The sequence below is a fragment of the Protopterus annectens genome, chromosome 13.part0 (genome assembly GCF_019279795.1).
Source record: "Protopterus annectens isolate FY-2018-M chromosome 13.part0, PAN1.0, whole genome shotgun sequence".
Lineage (NCBI taxonomy): Eukaryota > Metazoa > Chordata > Ceratodontiformes > Protopteridae > Protopterus > Protopterus annectens.
The window spans coordinates 369,904,434-369,932,425 of record NC_056747.1 but is presented as its reverse complement, the minus strand read 5'-3'; the positions used below and the strand labels follow the sequence as shown (position 1 = coordinate 369,932,425).

General features: G+C 38.6%; 1 protein-coding gene across 3 annotated transcripts in view; it reads right to left on the bottom strand.

Moving 5' to 3' along the window:
* Positions 1–3,547: 3,547 nt before the first annotated feature.
* Positions 3,548–27,992, bottom strand: part of CSNK1G2 (casein kinase 1 gamma 2) — a 936,064-nt gene continuing 911,619 nt past the window's right edge. For all 3 annotated transcript variants that reach the window (XM_044053978.1, XM_044053977.1, XM_044053976.1), the window contains one exon: positions 3,548–6,872. In XM_044053978.1, the coding sequence (XP_043909913.1) occupies positions 6,818–6,872 (55 nt within the window). In that variant the 3' untranslated portion in view covers positions 3,548–6,817. The remainder of the gene's footprint in view (positions 6,873–27,992) is intronic.

Genomic DNA, 27,992 nt, shown 5'->3' with positions numbered 1-27,992 from the left:
TCGAGGAGCTGGGTCACTATTTCAATCTCATTTTTAGGAGCTTCCAATTTAATTAACATTAGTGTGATCCATTCTACGGCTTCTAAGTGAGGTATAGACGTATATAGATCAATAACGTCTATAGTAAGGAAATTAAATTTGTCACAGTAGTCAATTTCATAAATTTTCCCTAGGAAGGACCAAGAGTCCTTGCAAATATGTGTGACTTTCTTCAGGTATTTAGATAAAATACTTTCCACCAGTTGTGCACTTGGATATGTGAAGGAAAGGCGGCTGTCAATAAGGGCTCATAAAGGTAGGTCCTTCCTAGGCAAAATTTATGAAATTGACTACTGTGACAAATTTAATTTCCTTACTATAGACGTTATTGATTTATATACGTCTATACCTCACTTAGAAGCCGTAGAATGGATCACACTAATGTTAATTAAATTGGAAGCTCCTAAAAATGAGATTGAAATAGTGACCCAGCTCCTCGACATTATACTATCATCTAATTATTTTATATTCAACCAGAAATACTATTTACAAAAACGAGGGGTAGCAATGGGTTCCCCATGTGGAGCTAGTGTGGCTAATCTATTTATGGCTTATTGGGAGCATAACAATATTTTCAACAATACCAGTAGAATGGAACAAGTAAAATTCTATACAAGGTACCTAGATGATATCTTCATCCTTTTTGATGGTGACTATCTGCAATGGATTTTGTCAACACACTTAATGATTCAACTACATTTTTGAAATTTACGTCAAAATTTTCACAATTGGAGATAGATTAATCTTGACGTAAAGTTGAATAAAAACATAATAAAGGGTGAATATTTTTCAAAGATTTATAAAAAGCCAACCTACTGTAATTCACTCCTACACTTCAATAGTTGCCACCCTTATAAACAAAAGAAGGCTATTATAAAGGGACAGTTAATCCGGGCAGCAAAGATGTGTAGTAGAGAGGGCTTATTTTTGGAAGAATGTGACACTTTGAAGAACATGTTCACCAACAGGGAGTACCCTTTAGCTTTATTTAACGAGCTATTAGGTGAAGTGTCTATTAAAAGATCTAATGGGCAGTACCCTCCCCTTTTACCACACAAAACTAATGTCAACCAAGTTAATAACTTGGTTTTGGAAGCAAGAGTTGAAAATGTAGTCATGACTTCAACTGCAACAGTAACCACTAATGAAGTCGAACATAGTTATGTTAATAGTTTCATTACTACTTTCAATATTGATTATAAAAAAATCCAAAATATCATATATAAAAATTGGTACTTTATAACAAACAAAGAACAATTACTAGAAAAACTAGGAAGTAGACCTTTGATTACATACAGGAGGGGTAATAACTTAAAAACCCTCTTGGAGAGACCGAAGACGTCAGAATGGTTAAGGAAAACAAAGGGTTCTTTCCAATGTGGGACCTGTAAATACTGTCATTTTGTTAAGGTTGGCAACTCATTTGAGATTCGTAGTAGGAAATATACAATAGCCCACAAACTCAACTGCGAATCTAAATCAATAATATATTTAGCCACCTGTAATTGTTGCCAAGCATTTTATATTGGCAAATCGGATCGCAGGTTGAGAGACAGGTTATATGAACATGTTTACGCTATGAGGAATTTAAAAAAAGAGAACGCTTTAGCAAAACATATTACTAGGAATCAGGGACATAGCTTTCAGTTCATGGCTATTGACCAGGTACTAAGCCCAGAAAGAGGAGGACCAGTGTCACTTTTACTTGAAAATAGGGAGTTGGAATGGCAGTTATTACTAGATTCATTTTCATATCCGGGGTTGAATGATTACTGTAACATCTCTTGTGTTTTAAAAATGAGAAGTTACAAAAGATAATTTTTCAATATTATAACCATAATACTGGTATGGCATTTTTATACACTTATTTTTAAAATATCTTAAATTGCTTTTAAAAAACAACATTCTTGATTTATTCTCTGTTGTTTATTCAGTTAACAACCTATTGATAATTAATTTAGAACTGTTATTACTTTTTTATAATTATTGCTTAAGATTTGCAACTGGAGTTTATTTAGTTTTAAATATTGCATATAATGTCTTTTTTATGAATTTTCAACTGGTTATGACTTTAATTGTACGCGCAAACCATTTTTATGAATGGGCGTGATCTTTAAAAGCCTGCTTTTGGCGGTTGATTTGAACTGTTTTCTGATGAAGCTGCAGCTTAGTCTACAGCGAAAATGCTTCTTTTCTGTGAAATAAAATTTGCGTGAAAGTCTTAATTAAACCTCTCGCATTGAACTTGCTTCAACTGGTGGAAATTACACTCATTTAGTGAGAACGCTGATTTTACAAAAGAACTGTGTTGGCTTGTCAGCTCTTTGGGTCTGCTATTTTTTGTACATTTTCGCTTGTTTATCTTGTTTGGTCAAATTGAAATAATGGTTAAAGTATTTGGCTCTTAACCATGAGGTACAGGGTTTGATTCTGATTTTGGGATGCTGGCTAGGCTTTAAATGGCCATTCGGGGCAGTTAGCTTAATATTCAACTATGAACCTATGAGGCCTAAGATAAAAGGACTGACCCCAAACCACAACCTTGACTGCTTAACCTTGAAAGATAGGGAAGATGGACCAAGCTTGACACTGAAAATATGAAGGCAGAGGACTCAAACAGCAGAGATTAGCAACACCCCCGAGAAAGTTGGCACGGTGGTTAGTCCTGACTGGCTGACCACATTGTCCAGGACTATCAAGGTCTGAAGCCATCAACTTCGAAAGCATAAACTATGTGGAGAGTGTCATTCCCAAAGGATGTGGTCCTAAAGCCAGGACCACAGCCAATGTTGATACATCTGTAGATGCTGACACCTGCAGGATGGTGACCAGCCATATCAGAAATGACAAGAAACACCAGCAGGTGATGAGAACCAGGAAAGAAAGGCACAGAATGAAGGCAGACATGAAGCGGTTCTTGCCTCCCTGATATAAGAGGATCAGGAGGCATTTTGTGCTGCAGTTTCAAAAATGCCTTAAGCATGTTGTTGTAGTCTATGTCCACTGACTACTGAAGGACTTAAATGATCTTATAGGTGTAGGATTGGACAGAAAATGTGTCCTTACCTTAGCATTAGACACAGATTAAACATTTCCCTGTTCATTTAATCAAGAATGTGAAGATGACACCAAAACTACAGACAGTCCAGAGATGTCAGAAGGGGCAGAAATAGAAGAATGCTTTACCCTAGCTTTTTTATTGAAAGCAGAAACCTCTTTAGAACTATCATTCCTGTCTTCCCTAAGCTTGTGCTTTTTTCCTCTGTCACTGTCTCTAGCCTTATCTTTCTGAATAATCTTGCAAGAGCTTTGAGACTTGAGTTTAGTCTTTGTTACCAATGAAGTGAATCCTGAAGCTGTGCCTGAGGACGAAGGTCTCTCGGGTGTGGATGCAGAGAGCACTCCCTTAAACCATTTCAACATCAACTTGTTCCTTGTGTCATGAAAAGTCTGTGGGTTCAATGAAGCAAAAACCATGCATAATGTGCATCCAACTTGACAAGAAATGTTAGGTCCACACACAGCGCATTTTTAATGACTTTACTATCCATTACAAAAGAAACAACCAGCACTGAACAGAGAACACCAGAACATGCTGATACTAATGGTGCAACAGAAGTTCTGATATATATTAAAAAAAAAAAAAATGGAAAAAGGGAACATTTTGAGGAAGATACACAGTAAGGTAACCAATTAGCTCAGAAATCAAGTTATTAAACTAAAAACATGTAATTTTTTTTTTTTAATCCAGGAACAAGTCTAAAGACAAAAAATTATCCAACAAGTGCTGATACATGATGAAAAACACCAAGGCCTAGGGAGAGAGTTAAAAAAAAAAAAAAAAAGTGCCTAAATGGGGAAAAAATGAATTGTTCTGACCTGAATTAAAAATCAACTGATCAACAACAGAAAAGAAATAAATACAGCAAAATATTGGAAATACAAACTTTTTATGCAAAATTTAATCTCTGACACAAGCTTCACGAGTGACGAGAGATCAGAATCAGAAACTATGCTGAATAGCATTATTGGTAGGGGAAGGGGCTAGAAACCTGGGGATGTTTAAGACGCTAAGCTGAAAGTATGCAGTATGTCTTACTGGTTGATGAGAATGGACTTCATCCTACCAGATCAGAAGCTACAATTTTTTTCATGTTTGTTGTGGAACTTGTTGCTGCTCCAGTGAAAGCAGAAAGTTGAAAAGATTTGAGCTTTTAAACAGCATGTCTTCCACCCCTCCCCATGCTTGAAGTTGTACCACATCTCCACTGTAAATTACAACTTATAACCCATAGAATGCAGCAGTCACCCTATTCAAAACCTTTCAAACTGCATTAATCACTGTCCAGACTAAGGCTAAAAATTAAGCACTTACAACATGGGCCCTGTGGCAGAGAAGGATAAAGCGTTTACTTCATTCCAGATAACCCATGTTCAATGATCTGCACAGGCACTGAAGAAGCCATAGGAGGAGATGTATAGGAGTTGCAGTGTTGGCTCACCCATCCTAGTTGGAGGGAGACAACCTAGGCTCACTGCAATGTGTAGCACACAAGCTTGGCCAGCTCCATGCTACACGAGAGGTGACCTGCTTAGTTAACAAGCTGTGCATGCACCTCTGAGTGGCAGCAACCGTGGAGTTGGCAAGGCTGCCATGAGGAAACATGATTTAGGGAACACTCCACCAGCAACAGCAGTATGATGCTGCACCAGCATCCTTGATCTCCTCACCAGCCCAAGACAGGGGTCAAACTATTCCTGGGGGAAGTAAATAAGGAGAGGAGCTTGTTGCAGCTGATGGTCAGCTAAGAGGTGAAAAACAATTAAGCATTTACAACATAAGTCAAACAGCAGCAGACAGTCTTCATAAATATGCTACTGAACCCTCACATGCTCACTCGCACGTACACACACAAAACACACACACCTAAAATGTATTACTCATGTAAAAGCAAATTTCCTGTTCACTTGTAATCCTCTACCAATAAAACGGCATGCCACTATGCGGTGTGTGAAAATTGATAAATTTCACTGTCCATGAGAAGCAAATGTCAAAGACTGTGCTGTTTACGTTCATAATCATAACTCGTAAATCTTCAGAGGGTGGAATAACCAAATGAAGTTGTCCACTACCACAGATACCTTCTAGAATGTTCAAATGCAGCAACTATCCTTCTCCATCTACAAAGCCGTAACAAAACTGATATCTCTTTCAAAACAGAATATAACCACATCCAAACAGGCAACTAAAACCTTTTCTAACTTTGCATGCAGATGTATAAACATTTGTGGTACTGAAACAGGAAAGCCTTCTCAACAAATTACAAGAGGCACCTGTAAACCAGATGGGACTGCCCATCAAAAGCAAATCCTCAAGCTTAGTTTTAAAACAGTCCTTTCCTACCACTAGGGGAAGAAATAAAATAACACTCAGAGCATCACTCACCCTATTCTCCTGTAAGACAACTTTAGAATTCAGTGCTTAGTGCCTGTTCTTTCTTAATGAAACTTATCAAAACCGGCAGAATTTAGGCGGTGCCCTATACAAGATGTGAACAGAAACAGGCTCTGTTATATTGTGCAGTCCTACTATCTCCCATTTGAAATTCACATATCACAAAACTGGTCAGGTAACTTGCTTCGGTTGCCACGTACAGTAACTAGACTCGTATATCTATTAATGACACTGAAAACAAAGTCTACAGTTATGAAGAAAAGCTTTTCATGTTTTATCCAACTTCACAGTTTATTTTAAATGTTTCCTTAAATGTGGAAACCAATAGCAAATTGTTCTGTAAAGTGAGGCATTGTGGCGTCGAATGAGGAAATACCAGCAATGATGACACAGTAGTGATGAAAAATGAAGAGGAGCATGGAACCTGGATCTAGACAGACCACTACTGCCTATAGCACTATGGGTCCCAGATTCTTATATCTATCCTGAGTAAAAAGGCATTACCAAGAGACTGAAAGTCTTAGCTAGATAAAATAAATGACTACTAGTTTCTACATTCTGGACCACAAGACATATCTGGATTTCCATTAAGTAGCTGTGACCATATGGTACTTAACTACCCTCGTCAATGAAACTGATTCTGCAAAACTCTTGCCAGCTCCTCCAGCTCAAAGGATATTACCATGCACTGTGACCAAACAGAAAATCACAGCTGAAGCAAAAAAAAAAAAAAAGCTCCCACTTTTCTGCAGTCCCTCAGGCAACACACTGTGCTAGCTACATTTAACATTGACCAGGAAAAAAAATACAAAATAAGGGGAAAAAAGGTAAACGGAAACAGTTCTTTGAAATTTGTCTGAATTCCCTGAACACTTAAGGATGAATGTCGAAGGCTGATTCATTCTGGATCAAAGCACAACATTTAACTTAACTTACAAACAAAACAAATATAAAATCTTCCAAAATCCTTTGTTGATGAATTTGTCTTCAGTTCCATTTAAGATTCATTAGTCTTTTTGATCCCCCTTTCTCAAACTAATAATATATTTATATATATTTTGAAAAAAAATTACTTTTAAATAGTTAATGCTTCCGTAGATTGCAAGATAAATGTCTTCGTAGAAATATTGCAGTCTCTCAGTTCTGCAAGTAAACCACTATGGCATTAAAAAGGAATCCAAATGTCTGCAGCCCAAGGAGGCCGACAAAGACAGGTTTCCAACTGGTGCACCCTTAAAGCAGGGAAAGGCAATTGCCACAGACATGACTACTTGTAGTCACAAAAAATGCTCTGCAGTAAAATCCTATGAAGTCCCTGGGTAATCACTTATGGCGCTGTACAGTTTTCCTCTTTCTTCGTTTAAAAAAACAGCAGCATCTGAAAGAAAAAAAAGGATGTTACATGGCAAAATTGTGAGGAATAATCAACTGTTACTGATGTAGCTCATGATCCAGCTTTAGTAGTACAAGAACAACCTGCTTTAACCTGTCTGCCATTTTCTTACATAATGGTCAAAGTATCCCCCCCATCAAGATATTCAGTAGCAAATCCAGTCCATAAACATTCTCAATGTGAATGATGCAACCAAAACATACCTCTCAACCTAGAAACATCAAAAATCTGGACAAAGGCCCATGAAAAATGGGTACAAATCTGTACTCGAACATAAAATTTACATACATAATTATGTAACCCCCACCCACTCCACTGGAATTGTGGGATACCAACTTTCAAATGGAAACTGAAGAAAAGACAACCAAAATATGCCGCCAGAGCCCCATACCTCTCTAACTGGAAACATTAAAAATCTGGACAAAGGTCCATAAAAGGTAGGTACAACTGGTGAAAAATAGATTAAAATAAAATGTGCGTAAATAATTATGTAGCCCCGCTCACTCCAATGGACTTGTTGGATACCAGCATGAAAAGTGAAATCACTAAATAAGAATAAATAATGGCACACATTTGAATTTCAGACTTCATATCCCTCAGAAAATACATAATAATGCAAAACCTGTTACTTTAGCAACTATGTGAGTTTACAGGAGCAATATTTCAAATCTGTTCAGTTTTTTGGCCCTTTGTCCCAACAATATTTTTGGCTTTGTTCAGGTTTCTTGCTCTGAGAGATTGAGTGGTATGATCTGAGATAAAGGTGGAAGTTCTGAATCCACATGAAAGACAAATCAGGAGGCTGCCCAAATAACCTTGAAACCTGACATAACTGTCCCAAATGCTAACCAGACAGGTCGACCCAGAGACATTAGAAAAGACAGTTTTAACTGTTCATGTAACTCTTTCTTCCACAGGTTATATTTCAGAGTGCATGACCACTTGGGGCTGTGAAATTTGTTTGCCAGAAATTAAGTTCATGGGCAGATAAGTGACTCACTTTTTTAACTTAAATATTGCTGTTACAGCACAGCTCCGATTACACTTTCTTTTTCTTACCTGACTGAAATGCAGTGTGTGCTATGGGCACTGGTTTGAATAGTACTGTTACCTGAACTGTGTTATTTAAAATGTGTACAAAGTTTAAAACTGTTTCCTGAAGTTGCTATATTATATTCAAACATATTAATAGGGCTTTAGGTTTGGCAAAATGGTTAAGGTGTTTACCTTACACACTCGCGGTACAAGGTTTGATTACCAAATTAGATAATTGACTTTAAAATGGCCCACACTGGCAATTAGTCTAGTACCAATATAAGACCCTATTAAGTATGTGCATCAAACATTTTGTAAATGTGTACATGTCTTTTTAAAGACAACTTCTCTCTCTCTCTCTCTGGTGAGAAAAATGGGATGAGAGATATTATGTATCTATCTATCAATACACATGTAAATGATTTTACTAGCTAATACTGAAAACAGGCATCAAAAAGCATCATAAGGGTGAACTCAGAAGCCCTAACACATATAACAAACAGTGCACTCTACGACAGTCAACAACTATTTCACAAGCAAATAAGTAATCGGGGTAAAAAAATGTAATCATGCTCATGCAGCTACTATACTCTAGGTTACATAAAGCATCACAGCTACCTGCAGCTAAACTAGTCAACACAGAATTTCCTAATGATGCACATTTGGTCTTATTTTCTACTTCATTTGAGCTTTCCATTAAAGTTGTACATGTGAATCGCTAATAGAGAATTACAAACTGTACCGACATTTTCTTCTCGTAAAGTGAGAAAAAGAAAACAGCCGGCAACTCTACTTTGATAAGGTCATATGATGACCGCCTCTCCCAAGTGAAGTTTAAAAAGGGAAGGGAAAGCTGAGCTGTTCAAACAGGTGTTGCCATATCTGGTTTCATGTTACATAGAATCAACACTAAAAAAGGGCTGCTTTCAAAATGCAAAATTGGGACTGGAGTAAAAAACGTTTCCCACTGCTCTTATACAAATGGATCAGACATTAGTATCCAGAATGGAGGTAAAATAGTTGTTGCTATTACTATAGGAGCCAGTTAATTAATACATTAATTTATTTTCCCGGTTATAAACTAACAGTAGTATTACCTGGCTAAAGCAGTTTTTTTTTTTCTGTATTTTCTAAATGATTGGGATGGGGGAGCTGTAGTTGTGTATGCCTGGTTCCTTAAATCTACTGTCCACAGCTGTCTTTTGGCTGCCTTGCGAAGGTCATGTGGTTTGCACTGCTGGTTGTTCTTCTCAGTGGGAATGGGATGTCATGTAGCTGGGAAAGATGATAACCAATGACGGTGTGCACAGCTCCTGTAAGACGTTAGTCTAGTTTTCAGCCTAGATTTAAAAGGAATCTTTAGATTGTACTTGTAGAAGAAGCTGCAGATTTTTCCCCATTTCTGTATATCTGCATTCATCCTGATTTTATCTCGGCAATCTGTATTTTCATTTGCCTGTCATACACGCTTAAAATAAATGCAAACAAGTTTCAGTCTTGTCCCATGTAGTTTGCAAGGTGTGTGAATATTCTCTTAAGATGTTTTATCAAGTCAAACATTTATTTCTCATTAGCGTAGTTCCCCTGATGGATAGTTGCCTGTAAGAGGCTAAGGAAAGACTTGCAGCAGTACCCTGGAAAACATACATTTTTTTCTAGCTTCTGGGTTTCTTTTGGTTTTAAAATATGAGATCTTTAGACTCCCACTGGCTACCTAATACAAAGTCCTGTATTTTCTAATGTAGTAGTACTTATCTGCATAGAGGATCTCATTCCTTCCTAGTAGGTATTGGGCACAACTCGAAACACACTCCGCGTGCATGCACAAACTGTCTTGCATGCACACAAACAGGAATCAGGATGCCCTCTAAATTACAAACCCTCCTTATGAGTGGCATCAATTTGCTGCAAGCATCACAGGAGACTGTCTATCCTTAGGATAAACTGTAAATATAAAAAAAAATTGGTAATTGAAGGGGCCACTCAGAAATTCGTGTCACCCCCATCATTTTGTGCTCAAAACCGGTAAATACTGAAGAATTCGGTACGGTTGAGAGGTATGAACCAAAACCGCATACCACAGAGAGCAGAGCTTTACTTTCAGTACATTTAAAACTCCAAAACAAAAAGATACAATATGCAGCTACCAGTAATTATTTTCACATTATAATGAGGCCAGTGTAACTGTAACAAGAGGCAAAATGCCTTTTGGGGGGGGGGGGGACTTAAACCACCCTTAACCCCTCAACCCTTTTAGATACTCTTTTTCTTCAGTAAAGTCAACATTAAGGGCCACCCTTCCAATGCACACTCTTATAACACACCATGTAACTTCCAGTTATATTTTTCTGTATTTTTGGTGATGGTTGTTTGAAGACAGATTGCTGCATTCACATTATGCAAAAAAATTATGTACGCTGTATAATGAACAGCAGTGTTGATTCTGAGGGAAGACAGACTCACCCCCACCAAAATACTTTCAGATTGGAAGCATTAATATTTCATACAGCACACAAACAGATTACGCATGAGTAAGCAATTGCAAGGACACAACTGAAATAATTAGGTTTTAGTGAAGACATTAGATAGATGGGAAAGGGGCTTAAGGGAGGTGGTCATATCTTCCCATCTTAGAAGAAAGATTATCTAAATTATTGTTTCATAGTAAACACGAACCAGGTGACCAATGGAAATTTAACTTTTGTTAAAAATTTTGCACAAAAAGTCTTATTCTTCCCCAATGAAAAGTTTATTATTATGGACCAGGGTGCTGATTAATCTATTCTTTCATATTGTGGTTTTTGACTCTTAGCTGAAATACTCAAAATGCTGAATGAAAACATATTATGCCAAGCAGCCAAGAATAACAATCAGGAAAGGAAAACAGCTAAAAGTAATCTTAAAGAAAAACACACTTTTGCCAAAGAAAAGAAAAAATGCATCATCCTGCTACTCAAAATTTCTAATCCCCCTGACAACACCATTTACAACTTTTAATGTTTTGATGGGAAATTATGCTCAGTGTTGAACATTTTCTGATAAAATAATTTTTCAAAGCTACACCTCAAAGAATGCTATCATCTCACAAACCATAAATCATGAATCAGAACTGGGACACATTCAATGTAGTCAGAGAATGGGAGGAGTAACTCAGCAATACTGCTTTTTAACTGGAGACAGAACACCCAAATGATTTACTCAAAAAAATGATTTACTCAAAAAAAAACAAAAAAAAAATGAGAAACCTGAGACTGAACTGTGTGCAAAGAGACCATCTTATGTTAAAACACATGAAACTTATGATGACTGTGATTAGTCAATAGAAAATAATTTTATTCTTACTTTAAGCCTCATTTCATCTACGGATAAAACTGGAAAAAAAAAAAAGAAACTGAGAAATAAAAGCCACTGATTTTGGCAGCTTGAGTAAAATTCAGTTACTGGCAAATAAGTACATGCTTGAATGCCAGCAAAGAAGACATTTAGGGAACCTGAAAGAAAACCAACTAGAAAAGGTGAAGGGAAAACACTGCCTGGGAAGAATCCTAATTCAGTAAAAAAGTAATTCAAGCTTCAGCTTTGGAACAAGAGATGGCTTCCAGCAATTTAAAGGGAAAAATAAGTCAAATGTACTCAGAGATGATTAAAATAAATGAAACACCGAAGGAGTATATCAAATCAAATAAAACAGGCTAGAGAAAACAGAATCTTGAACTTGCTATTCAGATGAACTGATAGAACTGAAAAAATCAGAGGCCGAAATGAAGAAAAGGCTGGCTGAGTATGAAACTTCAAGAGAAATTAAAAAAAAAAAAGTAGAATTAGAAGACAGAGCACACACAGAAAACTTGAGATTTAATTGGAAAAAGACAATATTAATTTTATGAAAGCACATATAAGTAAGCAACTCAACTGGTACACTACACCAAAATTTGTTAAATGGAAGGGCACATAGATTTGTATGCTCCAAACCTGGCCACGAGAAAGCAGCAGGACCTGGATTGGTAAAGATGCTATCATAGCACCAGAAAGAGTTGATTCTGACAAAACTGTAGCAGAAGGGAAAAGTATAAAAAACTGCAGACAACAGAGGGTGTGTGGAAAATGATTATTCACTGCACTCCAGGCAGAAGAGAAGCAAATTTATCCCATCATTTAAGAGGCAGTCGTGAGATTAAAACTGCTGTATCCAGCTATCCTCAGATATTTTCTTCCTGGAGGATCAAAGACTTTTTGGAAGAAGAACAAGCTAAGGAGGAAATAAAGCTTATCCAACAAAAATCAGTAAGCACAGAAGGGAACGCTCTTTCTCACTCTTCTAACAATAAAGCTCACGCAGAGATATTGCCAGTGAAACGTTTTCCAATTAACCAAAAGAAAACACTTGAGGGATTGACAGAGAAAGAAACAGAAGCACAGGAGCTGACTAGAAGAATCAGGAGTGCCTTGGACTTGAAAAAAAGTCTAATGTTAGGAGATGGAGATCAGCAACACTGAAATTAATGAATGGGGAAAACTATAAAGCATCAATCACATCTGTGAAATATGGCTTTGAAAGAATGTGACAAAGACTGGAGCTGATGCAGACTCTCAAACTTGTGGGAGGACTGCAAAGCATATACCTCATTTTGTGTCATTAATGATTAGAAGGGCACTAAAATGGAAAAAAATAACTGCAAGTAAAAATTTTTGTTCTTATTAGTATCTGTATAAAACATTTCAAAGTCAAGTCAAAGTAAACTTTGCCATTCAGATCAACAAATGCAATGCCTTACTGGAAGACATTTCATTGCTTCAGGCTTGTGTGCACCAAAAAAAAAAAAAACAGTTTACATAATAGGTTGAAGGAAACACACAAAGGAAGAAATTCTAGACAGCATAAATATAAACACACACACAGATAACTTACCCACCACTATTTTTAAGATAGGATAGCATCACAGCATAATTCCCAGTTCCCGTACTTGTGCAAGGAATAATTTAGTTCAGATTGCACAACTTCGATAAACAGAATCATTTAATTCTAATAAACTGCAAGTTAAATATAATACAGCAACTTTATGTAGTGTGTAGTCAGTGGTATTTTAAATGTGGAGGAGACATGGAGACAAAGTGCAAGCAATTATTCTTATGAGTTCTGATCATTCTTTGCTGTGGGAAACTATTTAAATATACAAAGGCAAACAGCTCAGTGAAAAAGTTTGAAATTATGGGATGTCAACAGGAGATAGCAGCCTTAACACTTGAATGCATTTAATAAAACAATGTACAATTCAGAACCACGAAACAAGACTGATACAAAAGACTACTACACTTTTTCAGAGGGCTAAAAGTTACTGTTTTCTGAAAGCATACAAGCTATATTTTACATCTGTGAGGAGAATAAAGATAAGAAAAGAACAGACAGCAAATCAGTGTAAGTGGGGGAACAGGCTGTAGTGTGCACTTTAGCATGGGTAACCTTAATTTTAAGCAAGGTAATGCCTGTGGGATTTTCTGTTGATTTGGGGCCAACTGTTCCTATCTGGAAGGTTAAACATTTTTTGAAGATGTATATGGTTTTGTGGGTTGCTTGCATTTAATAGCCAAACGGGATGTTCTGAAAAGTATTTACTGATTTTTTTTTGTTTGAGAGTTTTCATCAAAAAGTACAGTTGCGTACACTTACCATAAATGTAGATGTTCAAGTGTATTCACTGTTGCAGTCATCACATTTGGGTTATCCCTGCCAGGGTAGCCCTCGGCCGGCCTGAATACCAGAGACGTAGCATTTTTGTGTCGGTTGCTGTCGCCTCAGGACTGACGTCAGGTCATCAGTAGTATAAAGCAAGGCAGCTGACGCCATTACATCAGTTTTTCTTGCCCTAACCTGTCAGGACCCCCCCAAGTAGGAGCAAGGGATCTGGTGGAAGAATCCAACCAGTGGAAAATAAATACCAATATGTCGCTTGTAAGGAAAAAGAAGAAAGGGGGATGGAGGGAGGGAAACCAGGACTGCAACAGTGAAGACACTTGAATATCTACATTTATGGTAAATGTACACAACTGTACTATGTTCTTCTTGTTTCACTGTTGCAGTTATCACATTTGGGTTGATTCCCAAAACTGAGGAAATGGGTGGAGGCAGTCACGGAAACTAGGGGCTGGCTAGGATGCCTTGCAAGACTGCAGAGGCAAACCCTGCCCTGGATTTGGAGAACAGAGACAGGTGGTAATGCTTGCTAAAAGTGTGAACAGACGGTCCAGGTGGCAGCCTCCAGATGTCCCTGGTGGAGACTCCTCTGAGGAAAGCTGCAGAGGTGGAGGCTGCTCTGGTGGAGTGTGTCCTGTCCGCCTGAGGCTTTCCATGTTTGTAGCAGAAATGGATGCAATGCTTTATCCATTTGGAGATGGTTTGTTTGGAGATGGCTTTGCCTTCTGCCCCTGCAGCAAAGCTAATCAGCAATTTATCAGACTTTCTGAAGGATCTAGTCCTGTCTAGATGGAATATGAGCTGTCTGTGCACATCCAGAGAGTGGAGAATCCTTTCCCCCCCTGTTCTGTGGATTAGGAAAAAATATGGGCAAATGAATGGATTGGTTGAGAGCCACACTGGACACCACCTTGGGCATGAAGGATGGGATAGTACTGAGGGATAGCCTGTCTGCATGGAAGATGATGAAGGGTACCACAACCATGAGCGTTTGTAGCTCAGAGACTCTTCTGGCTGAAGTGATGGCCAGATGGAATGCTGTCTTCCATGAGAGAAATTTTAGCTCTGCAGAAGAAGCTGGTATGAAAGGGGGCAGGGTGAGTTATTCCAATACAACATTAAGGTCCCAAGCTGGTGTTGGTGCCCTTATGGGTAGCCTCAAGTTGCTAGCCTCTCTTAGGAACTGTTTGATCAAAGGGTGTGAGAAAAGGGGGTGCTCAGTGGGAAAATGAGCAGAAATAGCAGAGGCATGAATTTTCATACAGGGGGAAAGTAGGCCACTGTGTAGTAGGTCAGCTAAGTAATCCAGGATGACAGGGAGAGATTGTTGTGTCGTATTGGCTCCCTAACCCTGGATCCAGGTGCAGAACCTTTTCCATTTGTCAGCATAAGACTTTCTGGTGCTAGGGCATCTGGCCTCACGGATAACATCTAGAGCCTGTTTACTGAGGTTGGCAGATTGGTTGGGGGGTTAGGGAATAAGCCAAGCTGCCAGACTGAGTGTCTGCAATTGGGATGCATGAATTCTCCTTCCGTCTGGATCAGGAGGTTTGGAATTTGAGGAAGATGCCATGGGGGAAGTGGGGATAGGCTGCACAGCAAGGGGTACCAGTGCTGCCGGGGCCAGTCTGGAGCTATAAGAATGGTCCTTGGTTTTTCCTCCTTTATTTTGAGCAGTACCCTGGGGATGAGAGGTAATGGAGGAAAGGCATAGACTGACAGATTGACCCAGGGAAAGTACAAGGCATCCATTTTCCAAGGCATGCAGTGATGCTCCTTGGTGTAGAATTTGCTGAGCTGATGGTTGGTGTGTGAGGCAAAGAGGTCGACCTTGGGTGTGCCCCATTTCTGAGTTATTAGGGTGAAGGTTCTTCTGTTGAGCTGCCACTAGTGTGGGTCCAGACGATTTCTGCTAAATTGGTCTGCCAGAGAGTTGAGAGAGCCTGGTAGGAATTGTGCTAACAGGTGTAGTTGCATGGCAGAGGCTGTGTGCCAAACAGTCATGGCCAGCCTGCATAGAGGGTAGGAGTGAGTCCCTCCCTGGTTGTTGATATACCACATCACAGTGGTGTTGTCTGTTTTGATCAGGAGAGCCCCTGGAGAGAGAAGGGGCTTAAAGGCTATCAAGGCGTGCTGCACAGCCATCACCTCTTTTTGACTGATGTGCAGAGGGATTTGCTGCGGGCTCCATTGGCCCTGTATGCACCTGCCGTCCAGGTGTGCACCCCAAGTATAGACTGAAGCATCTGTGGTGAGGGTCTGGGCGGTGGGGGAGTGGTGAGAAAGGCAGTCCCTTGTGGGAGCATGCTGTTGCCCACCAAAGAAAATCTTTTCTGAGGCAAGGAATTATAGGTAGAAGAGTTTCCAGGTCTTGACAGTGTTGACACCAAAGGCTTTTTAGGTACCACTGAAGTTTCTTCATATGCAGTCTGGCATATGGACTGAATAGTATGCAAGATGCCATGAACCCAAGAGTTTGCAGGATCTTCTTTGCAGATAGCTGGGGCTGGTTGCTGGGTGAGAGAAGTAGGTTTTCAGGAAAATCTGTTTCTCTGGTGTAAGGTATGCCATCTAGGATGCTGTGTCCAGGCTTGCTCCCAGGAAGAAAATCCTTTGGGTGGGTACCTGTTTGGATTTCTTTTCATTAATTGTGTACCCTAGGGAGGTTAGTAGGGTCTTTACAAAAGGCCAGGTGTTTGAGTAGCTTTTCCTGGCTGTCTGCCTGAATAAGGCAGTCTAAGTATTAAGCATTAAGCCGACATCTTTTGCATGAGTATTTCAGATGTGCTTAACATCCTGTGTATGTGTTATGAATTGGTCAAAATGTATGAAAAACTGATATAGGCACTCCGAAGGCATATGGCTTGATACAGACCAGTACATGGAGCTATTAATGAGGTTGAAAGATCTGTTTATGTTGATTATATTGTGCCGCTAGGTCTGGCTACATCAAAATGTGCATGATTGGTAGTTTTTGCACTTCAAGAGACTTGACTAGCTATCTTTACCCTATAGTTTACTCATATAAAAGGCACAAGGAAAAATATGATTGGAGACTTTGGTCTTGCTCTTCTATGCCTCTTTATTGGTTATGTTTTAGTACATCCAATGATGCAACATGGACTTGCATTTGATTCTTTTCATGATTGGCCACTACTATACTTTGTGAGCTTCAATTGGCTACTTATAATAACTAATTTTGAATGAAAATATAATTTGAAATAGAACAATATGTGGGATCTATTAATGAGGTCGAAATAAATTCTTCTATACTGAACTTATAATGACGCTCAGGCTTCAAATATCACATTGTATATGATTGGCAATTTTTTCATCTTAAGAGAAATGATTTGCTAGTTTTATATATCATTACTTTCCTTTTCCAGATGATGTACAGACAAGTTGCGATCGGGTAGCTTGGGTCTACCCTCTGATGTCATCAGGACATATTTAATGTTGATGCTAGTATGAAAATATGATACAAGCACTTTAAAGTAAGTAGCCTGAAATGGACCAGCATATAAAGCTATTAATGAGGTCAAAAGATCTGCTCATATTGTTTATGTTACGCCGCTTGGTCTTTTTACATCAAACCATGCACGATTGGTGATTTCTACATCTTAAAAGATTTTATTGGTAATCCTCATCCTATAAATTTACTTTCACATAAGGTATGAGGACAAATGTGATTGGAGAGTCCGGTTTTGCTTTTCCATGCCTCTGCAATGTTCACGTTTCAGTACATCTAATGAAGCAATATATGCTGAGGATTGATTTTCTTTAGGATTGGCTGTTGCTGCGTTTTGAGAGTCCTAATTGGCTATTCATCACAGTTAACCTAGATACAAAATGAAAATGTAATCTGAAATAGACTAATATCTGGGATCTATAAACAAAGTTGTAAACTTTGCCCATTTGAATTTATAATGCTGTTTAGGCTAGAAATGCTACATCGCATGCGATCAGAAACTTTTATAGCTTAAGAGAAGCAATCTGCCAGTTGTATTTATGAACATCTCCCTTATATAACTGACATGGTGATAAAAGCTATTGACTGACTTGGACCAGCATACTATACATGCCATTATGTTTATGAGAAAGTCAAATTAGTAAAATAGCGTGAATATATGAATGAATCATATTGAATTGGCAACTGCCATATTCAGAAAGCCGCCATTGGCTATTTCCATCAGCTAATTTGAATATAAAATAAGATTCTGACTTCATAAAGTGGAAAGGAGGTGTGTCAATGATAAATGATTGTCACTGGTTCCAACTGTGTAGAACGGATGGAAACATTTTAGAAATGATTGGTGCATATTATATCTACTTCATTTTTATTGGATGAACAATCACATCCACATTTCATTTAAGTGAATGACTGCCCCATATTTTATTACGATCTGAGGAAGAACAACTCAAAAGCGCTTATTGTCTGACAAAAGGGACTTTATATACTTACGTTTTATTCTCATTTTTATTATTTTTTATTTTATTAAACAAGTTTAAAGTAAGTTTTTTGTTTTTGGACTCATTTTGAGAGTAATTTGAATTGAAACAGAACGCTAACCTTGGTGGATTTACTGTCGTTGTTTTGCCGTTACTTTTCCTTAGACAGTTCACTGCAGCAGAAGGGAAAATTTTTTTGTTTGGATTTTCCTTTTAGATCTAGGGTGGCTAGCCAAGCATCCTTGGACAGCATGGGTAGCAGCTCCTGGAGGGTGAGCATTTTGAATGGTGAGCATTTTGAATTTTGGGATCACCAGGAAGGTTGTTTAGAATGGATAGATCGAGAATGGAGCACCACGTGCCCTCTTTTCTGGGTGCCATAAACAGTCTGGAGTAGAAACCTTGGCCTGCAGGAACATGCTGCCCTCATAGAGAGCAGGGAAAGGATTTACTTTTGAGTCTCTGCCCACTGACTTGGTGGAAGATTGGGGAATCCTTTTGGGGGCGGAAGGGTGTGGAAGGAAAATTTGTATCCCTGAGACACTATGTTCAGAACTTAGTGGTCGTTGATAATGGTGGCCCAGGTGCTTGCGTGAAAGGAGAGTTTTCCTACTAGGGGTAAGAGAAGGTGGGCAGAGGTAGGAGGTGGGGGAGGTGAGTCATTGTGAGTTCTTACCATAAGGGGGTGGCTTAGAGCTCTGTGGTTTTGAAGTGGAGGTAGTCCACTCCTGAGATCTCTGCATTCCCTGTGGCTGCTGTCTGGGGGGGATCTGGTACCCTGGGGGCCTAGGTTGGACTGGCTTACTGGGAGCAGGAATGGACCAATGTTTGGTGGGACAATGCCTGCTGAACCTAGGTGGCTGGACCTGCAAGAAAACCTTAACTGTTTGCATAGAGTTTGCTTTTTTCTTCCATCTTTTTTAAGACCTCTTCTGCCTTAGTGCCAAATAAGTTATCTTTGTGCAATGGGGCATCAAACAATTTAGATTTTGACATTATCCGATAGGAGCTGTTCCTTAAGCCATTCACGCCTTCTAATGACAGATCCAGTGACTGCTGCCCTGCAAGAAGCTTCTAGGGCGTCAAAACCACAGTGCAAGGTGCGTTTAGTTACTTGACTTGCAGAATGCATTAACTCTTGTAATTCTTTTGATTCTGCCTAAGCAGGAAAAGGAAGACATTTAACGAGTTCCAGGGTATGTTGTTGAAATTTCAGCATATGGAACTCACAATTTAGTGCCCTGATATAGCAAGAGTAGCGGAGGTGTATACTTTTTTACCCCATCTGTCCAGTGCTCGGGAATCCCTATCTGAGGGGGTGGGATTCTTAGCAGAGGTTGCTTTAATTCCTTTAGGCCCTTGAGAAATTACCCCAGGGTCAGCAGTAGGGTTTCTAAAAAGAAATTTGTGCGTGGCAGGGACTCTATAGTACCTGTCTGGTTTTCTGGGTGCAGGAGGGAGGGTGTCGGAAGTCAAGCGGGATTCCAGGAAAACATCCTCCACAACTATCCAGGACTGGGGGGATGGTCAAGGGTCTGTGCTGTAGAAGATCTAGGAATTCCCAGAGTCTCTTTTTAGACTGAGGGTAGTCTTGACTCTCCCCATTGGAAATGCTCCCTAAAGGTATGCAGGGTTCCCTAAAGGAAAAATCCTCTGGGGAGAGGCTGAAGGAATGGAATCCTCTGCATCAGAATCCTCATAAGTAGAGAGGGGGTTGCATGTCTTCATATTCAGATACATCAGATTCATCTGACTTGTTCAGACAAAACTACAGGGGACATATCTCTTCCTTTTGGAGGGGGTAGCTTGGCTTCCCCGATCAGCATAAGGTCTTCCGCCATTTTAAGAATTTGAGACTGAGGCAAGGAAGCAGGCGCCTGAGAGTGGGTCGTCAGTTTCTTGGGTGCGGTTCATACCCTGGGCCTTAAAAACACAGTCATTTTTGAAAGAACAGCAGTCGCCAAAGAAGGCATCAGTTTGTGTTGAGAATCGGTAGTGCGAAGGACTTCCTCAGAAGCCAGTGCCTGCTCAGCGGCTCCGGACACATCTAGGGTAGAGGCGACTGCAGGTTCCTTAGTTGAAGAGTTTTGCTGCATACAGAAAGGGTCTCGGTAGTGGCCTGCGAATCCACAGAAGCGGGCATCAGGGGCTGCAAAAGTGCCTCACTGAGGTCCAGAGAACTAACAACTAGCTTAATGGAAGCATCGTCGGTAGGTTTGAACCTGTGCGGTCTGTCTCTGTCTTTATCTTTACGTTTTTTTCAGTAGATCTGTGCTGTCGGATGGCTTACCGAAGCCATATTGGAATTCGAGGACTGTAAGAGAAAATATCTGGCTATGATAAGGGCCTGACGATGGATAGTTCTGGCATTGAACAAAGCACAGAAGCAACAACAGGGAATGTTGTGGTCTGGGCCTAAACAAGTGACGCAGTAAGAATTGAAGTCTCGGTGTGGTACTTGCTTTCCACAGGCAAGACTATTATTAACTTTTTCAGACATCGCTAAGTGCAAGAAAAAAGGATCCCCAATGGGGTACTTAGCTTTAGAAGACTTCAACTTCAATTCAGTAGATGAAAACTCAGGTAGCGGCCAACTGGCATTCGTGCAAACTGCTTCTGCTTCAGGCTCCATGGCAAGAAAGACTGATGTAATGGCATCGGCTGCTTACGTTATACTACTGATGACCTGACGTCAGTCCTGAAGCAACAGCAATCAAAGCAGAAATACTAAGTCTCTGGTATTCGGGCTGGTCGAGGGCTATGCTGGCAGGGATAACCCAAATGTGATGACTGCAACAGTGAAACACGAAGAACATCAAAGGTTTTGAAAAATGTGACATAGGTTCAAATGGAGATGAAAATAAACAATTGTATAAAAGATCAGCCTGACAAATTAGCGTGTACATCTAACACAAAAGATGGAAATACACATTTAAAAAACTGTTGTACATAATAAATAGCTTTTATCATAATGGTTAACATTATCTATATTATCTTGGAATGTAAATGGCCTTAAAGGTAGAGACAAAAAGGAATGAGTACTGAATTATATTAAATGCAGAATGCAAATAGCATTGCTGCAGGAGATACATCTGGAAAGAAATGAGAATGTGAATTTGACAAAGATAGGATTTCAGGATGCATATTCAGCAAAATAACCAGGACAAAAGGGGAGTAATTATGCCAAGTGCTAGAGGGGCTCCAATGGAGATAGAAGAGAGAAAAACACAATAATGGTAGATTTTGGAAAGTAAGGAACATTATGCTGGCATGTATCTATATTCTACAAAAACTGCTATTATGAAGCTTAAGAAAATTTTGAGGGGAAATATTCAGCTTTCAGAAGGGAATATTACTTGTACGTGGGGACAAGAACTTATTTTCAAAAGTGAGGATTTATTAGTGGAACCTAGAAGGGAAAATATAAGAGTGTAGATTTTTGAAGACATTCATTAAAATATATGGTTATAGAAGATGTGAATTTGTAGTAGTCTTTACATTTATTTCACAAGGTACAATAACTGGGCTAGATAACCAATTATATTTCACAGGAACATGTGCGTTTAACTGAAAGATCTGACATACATCCAATAACTACTTTGGATCATGCACCGATAAAAACTAAAAATGGAGGGTAACTAAGTAAAAATTAGACAATGACACTTTCTTATGCTTCTGTTAAAAAGAATTTAAGGAGTTGCTGGTGAAAATTATTTGAGAAATATTAGAGAAGACAGAAATATATTTATTAGTTATAGCTAGTAAGTGGGATAAAATTAAAATGAAGTTTAACAATAAGGTAGAAATAGGAAGATATGGTTACAAAGCAATAAGAATTAGAGGGGCAGACAAAGGTTAAAATACTATAGAATAAAGGGACACTCTCAGAACAAGAAAATGCATAAATACAGTGTGTTAAAGAGAAAATAAGGGAGTATCTGGATAATATGCATGTGCTTAGAAAGATGGCTGTTTTTTGATAACTCCAGAGTATAAAAATTATTAGCACACTGACTTAGGCAAAAGAAAGCTGAAAGTGTCTTCGCCAAACTTAGCCTACAATAAGAAAAATAACCAAAAATCTTGTAGGGGTATTTAGATATATTTCAGAAATTTTATGAACATTTGTAAACAGCAGAGAAATATGAAAATCAAGAAGGATCACAAATGGAAAACTTAATTACACCAAGGTTAGATGCACAGGAGACTCGTACACTAACAGTTATAATGGGAGGGGATGAGATAAAAACAGTGATGTATAATCAATCTTCAGGAAAGTCTCCAAGAACAGATGGTATTCCGGTGAAAGTATGGAAGTTAAGGAGGAAGAAAGTGATAAAGATATGCACAATTTTAACAGCATTTTAAAAGAAGGGGAAAGTAACACCATCTTGGAAGAAAGCTGTGGTGACTATATTTACCTAAGAATGGTAAAGGCCCATCAGACTCAGCTTCATATAGACCCTTTTCAGTTTTAAACCATGATAATTTATTTATCCTTTGTTGACCAAGTTAGTTCCACTAGACTAGTAGCCTCTTTTCAGTGGAGACCCAAGAAGGTATCTATTACTAGGGGAAATTTGGTCAGGTCATCAGGGAACTTTCCTACTCTTTTCGAAAGATTTCATGGGATCCTTTACATCTACTTGAGTTACTTCCAACTCAAGCGGATGGGGCCTCTAACATCTCATACAAAAGATGGCAGACTCAGATGTGCAGCACCCTACTTATCTTGCACCGCAGCGTCAGCAACTGAGCTACCTGGCATGGGAAATGAACCCACAAGCCTTCTGTTCCAAAGGTGAGTGTGCTACCTGTTGCGACATTGACACTGCAATTTAAGTGTTTATGTCTATATTAGCTAACAGAATGGCAAAGGTATTGCCAAAAATCGATAGATATTGATCAATGTAGTTTTGTGTACTGGAGGCATATGTATGACAACTAGAACAAAGATGATCTAGACAGAATGTAAGAAAATGGCACTGTTGTTGGTGGGTCTTCATGCAGTGAAAGAACTTAAGAGTAAGCTGGGATTTTAGGAGTAGGGCAATGGAAGCATTTGCATTCCCTTGTACAATGATAAATTTATTAGGAAAATATAAAGGGTCAGAGGCAAGAACTGAAGTGGGAGGGTTTCCTTCTGATAAGCAGTGTATGAGCAGAGGAACCAGGGAGGGGTGTCCTCTTCCCCCTTTATCTGCTTTACATTTAGAGCCACTGGCAAAGAAAATAGACTCAGATATGTAAGGATTTAACTGGCATGGTAATCAAGAAAAGTTGACATTATATTGTACCTGTTAATCCAGTAAAGAACATCTCTGTGTTGTGGAATATTCTGAGAACATTTTAAGTCTTTTCTGGATATAAAATTAATGAAGATAAAACTAGGACTACAGCTGCAAATTATGTACCCACACATGAATTTGTTCAGTAATACTCATTCATGGGGACATGACAAGATGAAGTATTTAGGAGTCTGGATTAAAAAGTCTTCTGTTATGGCAGCTATGAATATGTGGGAAGAGACTAAACAAAAGGCAATACAATAACCGAGAGACTGGAAGCTTCTGTTTATGATATGGATACTGAGATTAAAGCATTGATAGTGTTTTTGGTCCTTTTAGGTTTTTTTATATGGGTCAGGCATATTTTTTTATTAACCAAAAGAGAAGCTGTGGACAATAATACAGAGTTGAAGGAATTCATCTTGGAGGGAAACAGGGAAAGAGATGAAAGTGGTTATGCCCTACTAATTATCCCTATTTTTTTAACAGCAGCTTCAGTTCTAGATTCAACTAAAAGTCTACCAGTGTAGGTCTCTCTCTTAGGATTCTCCTCTTTCTCTTTGCCTGTACTCTGATATCAATCCCTGATAGGGAAGGCAGGAATTGCCTGCAGTCCAAATGTGTTCTTCCCCTTGTATTACCTTTCTCTCTTCATTTGTTCCCAAATACCTTGGTTCCTTTGCCAGTTTCCTCCTGTAAATTTCAGCTCCTTCCTACCTATTCTCTGTATCCCTAATAACACTCATCCCTACTGGCAGAATCTCCTTTCACCATTCTCATGTTGGCTTACTTTTTAGATATCTTTTGTTACTTTATGAATATAATAGTATGTATGGCTGTTATTCTCCATAAGGATCTGCATCCAAAATCCCACCTATTTCTTGAACTTCCTCCCTGCTACATCATCCCTTTCCACTTTGAATTATAGCCTTCTGCTTGTGGTATGTAAAGAGCCTTACAGTAGCTGTAAAATATCAGGTAATCCTAAACTATCTTGCTCTATTGGATGGCTCAACTTATCTCACTTGACCTTTGCCCTCTTCCCCTCCCAGATAAAATCCATCAAATCTTTATTAATTTCAGTCCATAACTTCTCCTGTTGTTGATAAAAATATGCCTCACCTGTATATAAAACTAAAAGGATTAAACATTTTTCACCATCTACATCCATAAATAAGTGCTTCCAGTTTCTTAGTTTTTGTATTCACATGTCCTTAGCTGCCATGACAGAATCCTTTTTAACACATACTCCATTATCATGTCTCCTTAAATACGGGTATGGCTGAACCAGTCAATGTGTCGGTACCTAGTTTACAGCTACAGCCTTTGTTTTGTCTTCATTAATTTTATATCCTGAAAAGACGTGGAACCTTCTCAGAATGTTCCACAACAATGAGATGTGCTTTTCTGGTTTTTATCTGGTGCAAAATATCTTCAAATAAAGCCAACTCTTCTTGATTACAATACTAATTATATACTTGAATTTCTGAGTCCCTTATTTTCTTCGCCAATGGCTATAAATATAAAGCAAATAATGGGAAAAGAGGACACCTCTGCCTAGTTCTGTTTAGACATAACTTATAAGACAGGAACCACCCTACTTGAATTTTTGCCTCCAATCCCTCCTACATCCTCCTAATTAACTTTGTTATTGCATCAGGGAATGCAAATGCAAATGCTTCTATTGCCCTACTAAAAATCCCTGCTTACTCTGCTGAATGCTTTCTCTGCATCGAGACCCATCAAAAACAGTGGTATTTTCTTACATTCTGCTTCCCTCTGGATCATCATTGTTCTATTAATGCTGTCAAATGTTTACCTTCCCTCAGAAAAAAAACATTAATCCAGATCAATTTTGGCAACACCTTTGCGTACTCTTTTAGTTATTATGGACACACACTTTATAATCAAGATTTAAAACTTGAAATGGGCCTACATGAAAGCAGGGTCTTTAGGTAGTACAGCCACCATAGCTTTTTTTCCAGGATGTTGGTTCTTCCCCTCCTTTTATAGTACTCTTAAAACAAAACCTTTCAGACCTTTACCACTTTCTTTCCTCTTAGTTTCCTCCTAGGTTCCAGTGGAAAGCCCATCAAGCCTGCAGACTTTCCTGTAGATTGGCTATACATCACCACTTTTACCTCAGCTCCTCCTATCTTAACTGTCAGTTGTTGAGCCTCAATCAACTCAGACGTTGCCATATTTAAGTCTTCCATAAATATTTCCATTCATGCTTTTTCTTGACTTCCACATTTCTTTGCTTTATACAAATTTTCATAAAATTTCTGAAATATCTCTACCACCACTAGAGGATCTCTAATTATTTTTCTTGTTACAGGCTCCCTAAGTTTGCCAACAACCCTTTCTACTTTATGTTCCCCAAGCCAGTGTCCTAAAAGTTTTTGTGCTCTGGAGTTATCCAAAAACAGTTGCTTAATAATTTTTCTAAACTCATACATATTATCCAGGTACTCACTTTCTCTTTAGCACTCTGCAGATATAACTCCTCTTATTTTCTGACATTCCCCTTATTTTGCAATACTTTAACCTTTGCTAGCCCCTCTAAATAATTCTCATTACTTCTTAACCATCTCTCTTTTTTCTACTCTGTTTTTTAAACTCCACTTTCATTTTATCCAACTCACTAGCTACAGCTACAACCTCTGGAATACTTTCCATCTTCCTTAACTGCCAAATAAAATCCACTACCCATTCCTTAAACTCCTCTCTTTTTGTAACAGGCAGGTAGGGAAACATCAGTGTCTCATCACACTGCATTTTTACTTTAGTTATTACTGGCGCATGATCTGAATGCATCAAAGCTCTCAATTAAATGCAATGTTCCAGTAAAGTATAACTTGTCTTGTCTAGCCCAGTTATTGTACCTTGGGGAATATATAAATTCTGAGTTCCTACTGAATTCACATCTTCAATGCCAAATATTTTCAAAAGTTTCTTCAGAAATTTACCCTCTTTGTTAAATGTTCCCTTCTAGGACTCCCAAGATGCATCTTATTGTGGCAAATCAAATTCCATTCCCCACCTATAGGTAATATCCTCTGCTGAAAACTGATTTCTCACAAAATTGTCTTAAGCTTCATAATAGCAGTTTTAGGTGGAAAATAAATACATGCCAGTATAATCCTCTTCCACTGCCAGTACTCCCTTACTACCACAAATCTAGCCTTAGTATTTTTTTGCCACTATTAGCAAGTAATATAAGTGTATCCCTTTTCCTCTGTCCCTGATATTCTGCTTAATATCCGCACCATTTCTTTACCTAATTGACATGGTCAGTTCTCTCCAGATTTGTCTCCTGTAGCACTATTTGCACTCTGCATTTTTTAATACAATTCTGTGCTCTTTCTTTTTTGTCTATACCTGTGAGACCATTTACATTCCATGACAGCACGGAAAGTGTCATTATGAGAAGTTATTGTTCGTACCTATTATATAAGACTTTTTTGTATGCCTAATTCCAGTTTTTGTGACACATGCATCCACTAATGTTTGACAGATTGATCTTTTATACAGCTGTTCCTCTCTATATGAACCTGTCACATTTGACAAAACACTATTTTAATGAAAACCCACAAACAAAAGAAAAACATACACACCTCCAGAACACTCCTATATCCTGATAACTTAATACAAATACACAAAACTTTGCACATTTTCAAACAATGAAGTTTAACCCTCCTAATAGGAACAACTGTCCTAAACAGCTGCAAAAACAGGCACACACTAACCTAAAGTTAAGGTTTGTCCATGCTAAGACACATGTTACTGCCCTATACTCCTACTTAAAATAACTGCTGTTTGTTCTTTATCTTTATTCCCCCTCCCAGATGTGAAAAACAACTTGCATGCCTGTTTTGTTTGTTGCTTATATATACTATTTACTGCACTATTTTATTGAATGCTGCCTACTGTATTTATATACTGTGTACTAAAATACACTCATACTGCAATTGTCTGCATTACTGTGCCTGTTAAATCAAATTTTATTGCTGTTAAATAACTGATCTGGTAGCTGTTTAAAACACGCTTTAGAGCCTCCTTGCTGAATTTCTGCTATTTTAAACTTTTTTTTTCTTGTCTCACTACTATATTTCTGCGGTGTGAAACATTCTCTAGTGTTTCTTGCTGAAACTAAGGTAGGATACCTCTCAACCTCTTACAGCAAGACATCTGAACACAGCCACAAATAATGAGGGAACAAAGGCACAAAAATAGGGACACCCATTATTTTCTTATTTCAGTCCTCAATGATTTGCCAGAAAACTACAATTTTATGAGAAATGGACCAAAAATATGAAATAAGAATCTGGAGAGTCTGCGAAAATCTGGACAGTTCAGAGCTATGTAAGGTAGCTAGTAGCTGTAGCACAGTCCAGAAACAGGCTTGCTGCATCTGGGTCTGTTTGTTCTAAGCACATTTTCCAAGCCATGATGGATTGGAAGAGGCCCATCCACACTTTAGTGAGAGGATTGTGCTGACTGAGCCCTGTCTGGTAAAAGGGGTTTGGTCTAGGGCTTGGAATAAGCATCCTCATTAGTCCTTTTGAATCTTTTTTTTTTCAAGTTTTTAGCTTCTGGTATTTAGGCCCTGCATTTAAGCAGGTTTCTGCTTGTTTGTGC